The 12,500-nt window shown below is 44.0% G+C and overlaps 1 protein-coding gene across 2 annotated transcripts in view; it reads left to right on the top strand.

The window, feature by feature from the left end:
* The window catches only part of ttc27 (tetratricopeptide repeat domain 27), a 291,191-nt gene that overhangs the window by 245,471 nt on the left and 33,220 nt on the right, over positions 1 to 12,500 (top strand). For both annotated transcript variants that reach the window (XM_063191498.1, XM_063191499.1), the window contains exon 16: positions 8,461 to 8,626. In XM_063191498.1, coding sequence (XP_063047568.1) covers positions 8,461 to 8,626 — 166 coding nt within the window. The remainder of the gene's footprint in view (positions 1 to 8,460; positions 8,627 to 12,500) is intronic.

Here is a 12,500-nt window from a genome sequence, read left to right as displayed (position 1 = left end):
AAAGTGAAAAGAAATCGGATGAGCGTTTCTTTATTAATGTATTTTTCAAGTCCCTATACTGCCCATGTTGACCATCTTCCCCCATTTTCTCACCGTGATGCACAACCGCATTAAAACACTTTGACACAGGTGCCCCCCCCTTTAATGAACAATAATCGTGAAGTTTTTTGTCATATAGTGCCCCCTAACTGGCTGTAAATGGTTGGTGGCCCTGGACAATATGCCACTAGGCCTTATGGACAATCTGGCCCTGCCGTGATGTTTCCCCTTCACGAAGAAGGCCCTCCGCACCCTGCCTGTGTGTGAAGAGTGTGAATCACCCCCCCGGTCTCCTTAATTTTTGTAAATCTTTTTTTAAATGTAGGGCTTTATGCCTTTATTTTTGGCAAGACAGTGGAGGAGAGACAGGAAATTAGTGAGGAGAGAGAGACGGGGAAGGATCGGCTAATGACCCTGTACGGAATTGAACCCAGGTCGCCGGCGTAGTAACCTAGTGCCCACGACAGGGCCCTGGTCTCCCTTTAGGAAGAAGGCTTTCCGCACCCTGCCTGTGTGAAACTATTCTGCCGGGGGGCGTAGTCGAGGGTTCTATGGAGTAGACTTGTTTTGTGAGAGCTCCACAAACTTCGAATTTAAACTTCGCATTTTGACACTTTATTTACTTTTTTACTCATCAAAACCAATGATAAAACAATGTACGGCAAAACCGTGACAAGAAAACAAGGTCTCCCTTCAGGAAAAGGCAATAATTCGAAGCCAGAAGAGACCGAGGCAACAGACGCAGGTGCTACAATTCAAGATGTGCTAGCCGCCATTAGCACCCTCAGTGACAATGTGGATAGGCGCTTTACGGAGTTGGGCACTACTTTCAACAACCTGAAAACTGAGGTGTCCAGCATAGACGCGAGAGTGGTCACAACGGAGGAAGCCACTATCTCCCACGAGAAGCGAATTGAAGAATTGGAAGGACAGTATGCTATCCTAGCTGCCCAATGCAAGGAACACCAAGACAAGCTAAGCTCCATGGAAGAAAGGGCACGCCGACAGAACATTCGCATAGTGGGCATCGAAGAGAAGGCGGAAAGTGGCAAGCTGTCCGATTTTGTGTCAAATCTACTTCCCGCTTTGTTGGGAGAGGAACATTTCAATATGCCCATCCGAATTGACTATGCATTTAGGAACTCAAACTCGACATCTCGGACGGACCGCAAGCGCACCAAGCCGAAGCCTCGCCCCATCACGGTGAGATTCCACCACCTGTCTGTCAAAGAGCTCGTGATTAAGCTTGCACGGGAAAGTTCTGGCATGCAGTATGCCGACAAACCAGTGTTCATCTACCCAGACCTGTCACCAGACATCATTCAACGACGTCAAAAATTCGCGGACATCAAACAGAAGTGCAAGACCAAGAAGATAAGGTATGGATTTCGCCAAATTCATCGTCACGGCTGGGAACACTACTGAAATCTTCGAGTCTCCTGTGGATGCCAATGCATTCCTAGGGAAGATGGTGGATGGCTGGAGCCAGGACACACCCGCGGCCGCTAGGGTGCATCAGATGCCCCCTATGAAAAGATATTGCCTTGGCCCTATAGTAAAAATGTTCTACACCCAGTAAAAACACACTGTGTAAAATATTTAGAAATTTGGATGAAGTCTACCGGGGCCACCAGCCCCATGAAAATAGAAAATAATGGTGATAGTCAGAATCTTGGAATAGAAATGGACATTTTGCTGCATAAAGCTACCCAATAAAAACATATTGTCTCAGCTGTGTGATAAAAATGTTCTATGCACAGTAAAATCACTCTGTGTAAAATATGTTGAAATTTAGATGAATTCTACCGGGTCCACCAGGCCCATGAAAATACAAAATAATAGTGATGGTGATGGGCAACCTGGATTCCAAAGCTGAAGTCCAGTGCCACATATTCCAAATGACATACCTAGTTTTACCTTTCCAGTTAGGGCAATTGGACGGGTAAAACCAGGTAATTTGAAATCTGTGGCACTGGATTGTAGCTTTTGAATCTAGGTTTGCCATTGTCTTAAAACAGAGGTGGACAAACCGCGTGACACATTTGCCCCAGCCAATGTAATGAACCAGCTGAGCCTAATTACCACTTAAGCCAGGTTGATGAGGTAATTAGTGAGATCACCTGTATTGGGAGCACAAACAGAAGGAATATCTAAGCAGGTTGTGTATTCAGTCGATCCACTTACACAGACTTCAGTCTCAGGACAGACTGATGGTCAAACTGCTATATTTAGGCAAATTTGTTCTTTTGCAACACAATATCAATGCCTTGGACCACTGCTATTATCAAGCAAGAGATTGCAAAGCTGCATGACTGTTATATTTGTGTGTTTCACCTGTGGGCCTACAATTCATGGAGGAACATCTGTACTAAAGCTGTGAATGTTCCTTGGAATGCCTAGGCTACAAGGCAGTCAATACAACTGTATTGAAGAGTGTCATTACTTCTTTATCCCATCGCCTGTGGTAGTATTTCACTTTACTCCATCAGATGAGTACCATAACTTATCTGAGAGGCCCTTGGCAATGGACTCTGGACCTGGTGATACCCATGACATACCTAGAAGCCACTTCAGTACAGGTTTTGGGAAGCCACTCTTTCCAACACCACACAGTTGTATTGTATGTATTCTATTGAACTACTGCAGGGATTTTTTGAAAAAACATAAGTCATTCCAAGGAGCATTCACATCTTTAGTACAGATGTTCCACCAGGTATTAACAGCTACCTGTACAATCCTGTAGGCCCACAGGTGAAGCACACAAAAGTCATACAACTAAGCAATCTCTTGCTTGATACTGTGTTAGGTTCAAACCCTTAACATTTGTAAATATGAAAGACCTGAAATGAAAGACACAGAGAATCAGTAATTAAGTTTCAAGCCGGCTTGGAGAGCGGATGGGGAGAACCGTCAGCTACCATTTTCCCCACTCGTTCTAAAGGCTGTAATATCTCCAAGCCATATTTATTGAAGGATTTTCCCTGGTTACATTTGTTATCTCTACCCGCTAGGGAGGGGGGGCGTTCACCCAGATAGAGATGAATTCATTCACACACACACACACACACGAACACACAGGCCTTGGCCTGCCATGTGGAGATGCAACTCTGTTGTGTTTGGGCATTCCATCGTTCTGGTACAGATAAAGTCCTCGCACAGTCCAGCAATCCTCCGCTTAGCCTTGAACAGGAATTCTTGAATGCGAAAAGGCACATTTGTGCCAAGGCAACATGTTTGCTCTAATAAAGAATAAAATACAGTTCCAACATACTGGCAGTGGGTCAGCTGGTTCATTATATTGGCTATATTTGGAATATGTGGCACTGGACTTTGGAATCCAGGTTGCCCATCACTATCACCATTGTTTTGTATTTTCATGGGCCTGGTGGACCCAGTAGAATTAATCTAAATTTCAACACATTTTCCACAGAGTGATTTTACTGTGCATAGAACAATGTTTTTTATCACACAGCTGAGGCAATATGTTTTTATTGTGTAGCTTTATGCAGCAAAATGTCCATTTCTATTCAGGGCTGGACTGGGCGATAAATAGGGCTCGGGCACTTTTGGATTTAAGGGGGCCCCCTCATTATTATTAGTGCTGGCGAACTGACTCACCGGTGGGCCCCGCACCCTCATGGGCCCCTATTTTCAGTAATGTAAAAAATAAAAAAATGGGGGCCCACGAGGGTGCGGGGCATGCCCGCCATGCCAGATGGCCAGTCCAGCCCTGTTTCTATCCCAAGATTTTGACTATCACCATTATTTTCTATTTTCATGGGGCTGGTGGCCCCGGTAGACTTCATCCAAATTTCAAAATATTTTACACAGTGTGTTTTTACTGGGTGTAGAACATTTTTACTATAGGGCCAAGGCGATATCTTTTCATAGGGGGCAACTGATGCACCCTAGCGGCCGCGGCAGAGGAAGAGACTGAGTGACTATTAAACGTGCATGCCCAGTAATCATACGGTAACGATGATCCTATGAACATTGTAGGCTTTGCCTTCATGGACGTTTGACCATCTGTTTTCTTTTTTCTCTCTCTCTTTTCTTTTCTTCTTGTTTTGATGAGTATTACTGCTAAACAGCACGCGAGGTTTATTTGACATTGCCACCAGATTTATACTAGAAGTTTGTTGAGTCGGCTTTAAGATGGAACGTGAGTTCGTGATTACATTCGTTGCTGACGTTGACTTTGAGAATATGGAGTTGATGTGGAAGGGGAGGGATGGGACGAGGGATAGGCGAGAATGTTCTTTTCTCGCGCTGGTCTTTTGTTATTTTGTTTACTCAAGCACAAACATGTTAATAACTATCACAGTCTTTGAAAAATTAACATCTGTGTTTTCACAGAGCAACGGTAGGAGATCATAACACACGTAATTTAGGAGCAGTCAGAATAGTAAGCTGGAACGTCAAGGGCATGAATAGTCCGGTAAAAAGAGGTAAAATTTATGCGCATTTAAAGTCACTCAAAGCTGATATATGTTTCCTTCAGGAAACGCATATAAAGAAAACTGCAGCCAGGATTTTAAGGTTACAGTGGGCAACACAAATATATCAATCCAATTTTTCAGTCAAAGCGAGGGGAGTTGCTATCCTTATACACAAACGAACCATGTTCCAACATGAGCAAACAATTACTGACCAAAACGGGAGATATTTGATTGTTAGAGGATTACTAAATCAAATGCCAGTAACACTAATTAATGTGTATGGGCCTAACTTTGATGACCCAGGGTTCTTTCAAACCCTCTTCAGGGCTATACCAAACCTTTCTGACTCTAAGGTGGTCATGGCTGGAGATTTCAACTCAGTGGTGGACCCCCTGGTCGACAGACAACGACCACAGTTACAGAAATCCAAAAGTAGCACCACGCTTAACAGCCTAATGAAAGGTTACAATCTTGTGGATATCTGGCGACTGCTGAATCCCACAAAAAAGGATTTCTCTTTTTTCTCATCAGTACACAAAACCTACTCAAGAATAGATTTTTTCCTCTTGGACTTCAATTTAATCTCTTCAGTTTCTGGTTCTAGTTACCATAATATTGTGATATCTGATCACTCCCCGGTATCATTAGACCTTCAACTGAACCATGAGGAGGTAAAATACAGCTGGCGACTAAATAACTCCCTTTTAAAGGACAAAAAATTCTGCAAATATATAACGGAGAAAATTTCATTTTACCTCAATACAAATGACAGGGGTGATGTAAATGATTCTACACTGTGGGAGACCCTGAAAGCGGTTATCAGAGGGGATATAATATCATATGAAACTTCTGAAAGAAAGCACACTAAAAAAAGGTTAGCAGACATACAAGAAAGACTTACTGAGTTGGAGAACAGCTACAAGTTATCTAATACTAATACAGAATTGTTAAACGAAATTGTGGCGCTAAGATATGAGTATAATGACCTACTCTCAAAAGATGTAATTAAGTTACTGACACACATGAAGCAGAAGCACTTTGAACTAGGGGAAAAGCCACATAACTTACTTTCTAGGCAATTAAAGCAAATGCAATCATCAAGGGCTATTTATCAAATTAAAAGCAGCTCAGGCCATACACTAACCCACCCTAAGATGATAAACGACAGATTCAGGGAATTCTACTCAGAAGTATATAAATCGCAAGGCAACATAGATAAAGAAAAAATGAAAGCATTTTTTGCCAGAATACAGTTGCCACAACTCAGTGAAGAGGCGATTGAAGTACTAGATGCAGACCTTACCCTAACGGAACTTAACTCTGCCATCTCATCATTTGCAACTAATAAAGCCCCAGGGCCAGATGGCTTTAGTATGGACTTTTTTAAGAAGTTTAAACCAGATTTGACGCCTTTACTAATGCGCATGTTTAACCACTCTAAGGAAACTGCTGTGCTTCCATCCATGTTATACAATGCTAGTATAGCGGTTATCCCAAAGCCTGGACGTGATCCCCTATTGGCTTCCTCATACCGTCCAATCTCACTGCTGCCTGCAGAAACCAAGATACTGGGTAAGATTCTTGCAGATAGACTGAAAAAGTTTATTTGTAATATTGTGCATTCTGATCAGACTGGCTTTATGCCAGGGAGGCAACTACACTTTAATCTGCGCCGCCTCTTCAATATTATGTACAGTAAACACACCACAGAGGCAGCCATCATCTCATTGGATGCGCAGCGTGCGTTTGATCAAATGGGCTGGCCTTACATGCAAGAGGCTTTGGAACAATTTGGGTTTGGAACTGCGTTCAGGCAATGGATAGAGATAATCTACGCTCAACCATCAGCTTCTGTTATAACCAACCAGACGGCCTCTATTCCATTCCCTATACACAGGGGAACCCGACAGGGATGCCCCCTGTCACCATTTCTTTTTGCCATTCTCATAGAACCGCTAGCTATCAGTATTAGACATGATGCCAACATAGCCCCAATAGTTGTCAATGGAACCAAACACCACCTTTCCCTATATGCAGATGACATGCTTTTATATGTCTCTATGCCGCAAATGTCAATCCCACCACTTCTACAATTAATAGAGGGTTTTGGGTCTTTCTCTGGATTTACTATAAACCTTGATAAGAGTGAACTGATGCCAATCTCAGATAAATATAATGACGAGTTTTTTTAAAGTATTTCCCTCAAAAAAGCCTATACTAGTTTTATTTACCTGGGTATTACTGTTACGAAAAACCCAAATGATCTAATGAAAACCAACTGGCAGAAGCGAATCGATAAACTTAAACAAAACATAGATTTCTGGAAATCTCTCCTTATCTCTTTAGTTGGGAGGGTAAATGCAATTAAAATGGTTGTGTTGCCTCAATTCCTTTTCTTTTTCCAAGGTATGCCATTTTATATTCCTCAATCATATTTCAAGCAGCTTGATTCAATAATAACACCCTTTATATGGAGCTATAAAACAGTACGCATAGCAAAAAAGCATCTGTGCAAACCCAAACGTGAAGGAGGCTTTGGGCTTCCCTTTTTCAAACTTTATCACTGGGCCGCTACACTCTCTACTATTGCTTGGTGGAAAAGCGGGCCTCAAGACAGCACAGAAGGTTGCCCAGCTTGGTTGACACTGGAGCGTGCTTTATGCAATGGCACCTCACTCCTTGCCCTGCTGAACAGCCCTACCAAATGCAACAAAACATTATTCACTGGGAGTTCCATCATTGCTGACACCTTGAAAATATGGAGTCACATTAAACGATACATAAAAGCACCCAGCACTTATTTAGACAGCCCAATATGCATTAACCATGCATTCACCCCTGGCAAGACGGATGCAGTATTTGCAACATGGCTTGAGAAGGGAATAAGTGACTTGAACTCTGTGTATAGATGGCATTTTTGCCTCTTTTGTTCAGCTTCAAAGCTTGTATAACATTCAAGCTTCTAATCTCTTTAGATACTTTCAAATACGTGAATTCACAAAGAAACACACCCCCAGTTTCCACATCAAACCCTGCCATGAAACCCTAAAGATGATAAACAGATTCAACCCCCTTGATAAAGGGGCAGTCTCATATTTCTATCACTCCCTACTAGAGATGACTCCCAAGGATTCCTCTGCCCATAGACAAGCATGGGCTACTGAGTTAAATGAAGAGATAGGAGAAGTGTTTTGGGAACAATGCTTAGAAAATATAAATGATTGCTCAGTTAATGTTAGACATAACCTGATACAATTCAAGACATTGCATCGTTTGTATTATTGTAAAACGAAAATTCACAAGTTTGACCCATCAACATCACCACTTTGTAACAGATGTAAAATTACTGATGGGACACTTGCCCATACTCTCTGGTCTTGCATTAAGTTGTCATCTTACTGGTATGATATTTTTCAATGCTTTTCTAAAGCCTTCAAGAAGACATTTAAACCAGACCCACTGGTTGCCATCTTGGGAGGGACAGGGGCTCTTCTTTTGGCTAATACATTTGAGGCTCAAGCTGTGTCTTTAGGAATGGTTGTGGCAAAGAAAATGATCTTGCAGATGTGGAAAAGTGACTTTGCACCAAGCTACGAAATGTGGCTAAGGGAAATGGGGAATGTGTTGAGCCTGGAGAAGATCAGGTATCACAACATGGACAAAATGAAGTACTATCACAAGATTTGGGATCCTCTATTGTCCTACATAAGAGGAGAAGACTGACTCCTGTATTGCAAGATCCGAATGCCTCCTATGCACTGTATTGTAATACCATTTCAAGGACTCTGATAATTTTTTGTCAATATGTGCTTTGTTCTGTGTATAACAAAAAATAAAAAATATATATTAAAATTCTGCCCATGGTGACGATCTCTCTCCTCCATCACCCTCTCTCCCTCCGCACCCTGCCTGTGTGTGAAGTGTGTGAAACTGTTCTACCCATGTTGATCGTCTCCCCCCTCCACTTCTTGTCTCCCTTTAGGAAGAAGGCTTTCCGCACCCTGCAGGAGGCCCTCAGGTGTAACTTCGAGCACTGGCAGATCTGGGAGAACTTCCTGACAGTCGCCGTGGACGTGGGCGAGTTCTCAGAGGCCATGAGGGCCTACCACAGGCTCATGGACCTGCGCGACAAGCACAAAGACCTGGAGGTAAGCCAAACCTTCCTCTTTTACATTACGTTACATTATATTACATGACATGAGGGCCTACCACAGGCTCATGGACCTGCGCGACAAGCACAAAGATGTAGAGGTAAGCCGAACCTCCCTAGGAAATTGTCTGGCAGGCTAGTGGCAGGATTAAAGCAAATGTGCTGGACTGTTACTTTTTTGCTGAGTATTCTCTTATGAATGCCCCCTTCGCTTAAAAAATGGTCACTTTTTTAATTGGTCATAGCTTCAGCAATGAGAGACCCAGTAGGCTAATAGACAATAGTTGGCATATTTTGGCCAGTGGGTGGGAGGGATTCAAAAGTACTTTGTGTTGCATATTAAACCCATCATTAACTGTAGTGTAGTAATGGCCGATGAACAGCTGGACTTTATGGCCTTGTTTTAACGCTTTTACAGTAGAAATACTTTGGAAAGTAAGTAAGTACCTCGATGCAGCAGATGGTGGGTATGGAAAGGTGGGGTCCCCAAACGTCACTGTCGGAAGTGCAGAACATATTGATTTAAACCAGTCACTAGCCGGCCAGAAACAACCAAACTATATACTCCCTGATGATATAAGCAGTTTCGCGAGATCATATTGCAACACCGCACGCAGGGCTGCTGACAACATTGGCCGGGCCCGTGACAGTCATCTGTCTCCCCCCCCCGCATGCAATCCCATACATACAATGTAACGAGGGCCCCCCTCTCTCTCTCTGGGCCCAGGACAACATAACAGTTTGTTGCCCCCCCCTCGGTGTCTGCCCTACCGCACGTTTCTGAGCATCTCTGCCCTGTGTCCCTGCGGCTCCACTCAAATATCACCTCAATTTGTCTTCTAGAAACTAATTAAATCACCTCGGACCGGGCTCCCATTAACTCTGGTGTGAGAAGGGCTTAGCAGTGCCTTCCTTAGTGTGTGTGTCTGTGTACACACACACACACACACACACACACACACACACACACACACACACACACACACACACACACACACACACACACACACACACACACCTCATCATCTCCGCTGTGGACTGCAGGAGTGTAATCAATTCAGCTGTAAAGGCAGCGCTCCTCTCCGCTCTGGTTTTAAAGCTTCATGTATGCGAGGTGAGCCACATGCCATAAGGCCTCTGTCCTTTAAACACCTGCCCATATCCTCCAGTGCCTACTTAGCACAGTCTTGGAAAGAAAAGGCAGCACGCACGCACGCACGCATAACCTTTCTTTCCCTCCACAACCCTTTAAGCAGAAGTCTGAAGCAACCTACTGTCTGCCTGTAAGCTGTGACTGAAGAGCATCCGTATCTTGCAAAAGCACAGTTCTCATTTGCAGTTGGGTTGTTGAATGGGGAAAAGCTCCCCAAAAGTTGCTCTGCATTGTTTGACAGCGGGGGAAACTTTCTTGTTTTTCTACACAGAGGTGAGGAAGACACTAAGGCAACAAGAGGTCAAGACAAAGGAAAGGACGGGAGGCAGTAGTTTCATGTGCATCCTTGCATTGAGAGTGGAGAGAGAAGCCACAGATTCTTTAAAAAAATGCCCCTAAAGGGCCGTACACACACATCGCTGCTATTTACTAGCTTCTCGCTTGCTCGCCTATTCGCCTCTCTTTCATGGAACGTTCGCTGCAAGTTCCCGCGGCTTTAACTGCCAATGAACAGTCGAGAAGTACCGAACTCTGCCTTCCAATTGGTTACTCGCTTACTCGCCTCGCTCGAAGATAAAATATTTTCAACTCGGGATCCGCCCACATCGCATCGCTTGTACTGTACTCGCCTACTCGCCTGCTAGTCTCGCTGGAACACATTGACATTCTATTGAGTTCATTCGCTGAGCAAGTAGCTAGCAGCGACGTGTGTGTACGGCCCTTTAGATACTGTAGCCTCTTACAGCAGCAGGGGTCGCCGGCGGACCTATTCACTATTTGCTGAAAATACTCCACTACATCATAACAGCATTGCTATGACAGTGCAGAGAGCCTAAAGTAACAGATTAAGACATAGACATTACAATTTTGCTGACGGTAAGGTTATAACATAGGTGCTGCGCTAAGGGGTTAAAACCTACAACTCCCATTGCCACAGTTTAAAAAATAAAAATAAAAAAAATAAGCCCACTTCTCTGACTCTTCTGCGAGCTCTCGGCGTAAAGAGTAAACGAGGACGGTTTGTTTAGGTGGCCCAGGGTAACCTCAGCCGTTAATCGCTGCAATTGTGTATCTCTCTCTCTCCCAAACACCGGGCATAATTTTTCCCCTGGATATATCTCTCTCTGGCCCTCTTTCTCTCTCTCTCTCTTTCTCTTTCTTTCTCTTTCTCTCTCTTGCTTTCTCTTTCACACATTCTCTCTCTCTCTCTCTCTCTCTCTCTCTCTCTCTCTCTCTCTCTCTCTCTCTCTCTCTCTCTCTCAGCGCTACCAAAGTACCTTTGAATACTAAGCTGATGTAAACAAATGACCTGAAGTAAGCAGAGCTGGAAGGAAACCGTATTTATTTAGTGCTCAGCCAAAATTGTATGCGTGTGTGTGTGTGAGGGTGGGTGTGTTTATCTGTGTGTGTTTATCTGTGTGTGTTTGCGAGGAGAGGTATTTGTCTGAATCTGGGGAAGAAAAGCAGAATCGACTAGTAAGTCCAAGTTATTTCTGAGCAATTAAATTCTTGCAGAGGAGCCAGACACAGACTGAACGATCTCGCATTATCAGGCGGCAGTTGGCTGCATTTCTGAAGTCAACAGCTCTGCAAACCAGACTGGGTCTGTATTTTTTAACTGTTTTTTTTTCTTCTTCTTCTTTCTTTCTTTTTCTTCTGAGGAGTTGAGAAGAGACGGGTCGGGTGGGATGTCTCATCCCAAAATATACTGCCGTCCCGCATGGAAACTCCACTACCCCGCACTCCACCACCATGCTGCACCGCAGTGCAGGCCCAGGCCCTAAAGGCCTCCTACTAATTAGCTTAGCAAGACCCTGCAGGGGGAGTTTCGTAAATGTGTTATTTTTCCCCTCCGCGCTCTCTGCATTTTTCATTTGCAACACCCCCGCTAACCCCTTCCCCGTTAACTCTCTTTCTCTCTCTCTCTCTCTCTCTCTCTCTCTCTCTCTCTCTCTCTCTCTCTCTCTCTCTTTCTCTCTCTCTCTCTCTCTCTTTCTCTCTGTCTCGCACACTCTCACTCCCCCATCCCTCCTCTCTCTGTCTGTCTCTCCCCCTCGCTCTCGCTCTCTCATCTCGCTCTCTCATCTCTCTCTCTCTCTCTCTTTCTCTTCTATCCTCTCTCTCTCTCTCTCTCGCTCTCTCTCTCTCTCTCGCTCTCTCGCTCTCTCTCATCCCTCTCTCTCATCCCACTCTCTCACTCTCTCTCCTCTTCCTCATTTCCCTGCTTGATGAATTCATTTACACCCTGGCATAGGAGATGCGAACACTTCCGCAATTAGTCCCGGAGATGTTTTAAAAAGGCACCCCGAGTTGAAAAGGTCATTGCCAGTGTATTGTACCTGAGTGCTACAGAGGATGGCTCCACACAGTAATTGGGACATTTATGCACATTCTTGAACTTTCACTTTTTTTCTGATGTCTTTGTCCTCTTTTTTGCCCATCTTCTTCTTACTCAGTCATGTCTTTATCATCTTCATTTTGTGCAGCAGTAGCCTAGTGGTTAGGGAGTTGGTCTTTCAATCTGGGGGTTGTAGATTCGAATCCTCCCTGACCTCTCTCTACACATCTCTATCCATGGCTGAAGTGCCCTTGAGCAAGGCACCTAACCCCACACTGCTCCTGGGACTGTAACCAATGCCCTGAAAAAATAACAACTGTAAGTCCCTTTTGAATAAAAGCGTCAGTGTAATGTAATATATAATATCTTCCTCTCCTCATC

Source organism: Engraulis encrasicolus, chromosome 24 (genome assembly GCF_034702125.1).
Source record: "Engraulis encrasicolus isolate BLACKSEA-1 chromosome 24, IST_EnEncr_1.0, whole genome shotgun sequence".
In the NCBI taxonomy this organism is placed as follows: domain Eukaryota; kingdom Metazoa; phylum Chordata; class Actinopteri; order Clupeiformes; family Engraulidae; genus Engraulis; species Engraulis encrasicolus.
Note: the sequence above shows the minus strand (reverse complement) of the source record. Positions and strands in the feature narration are given on the sequence as shown.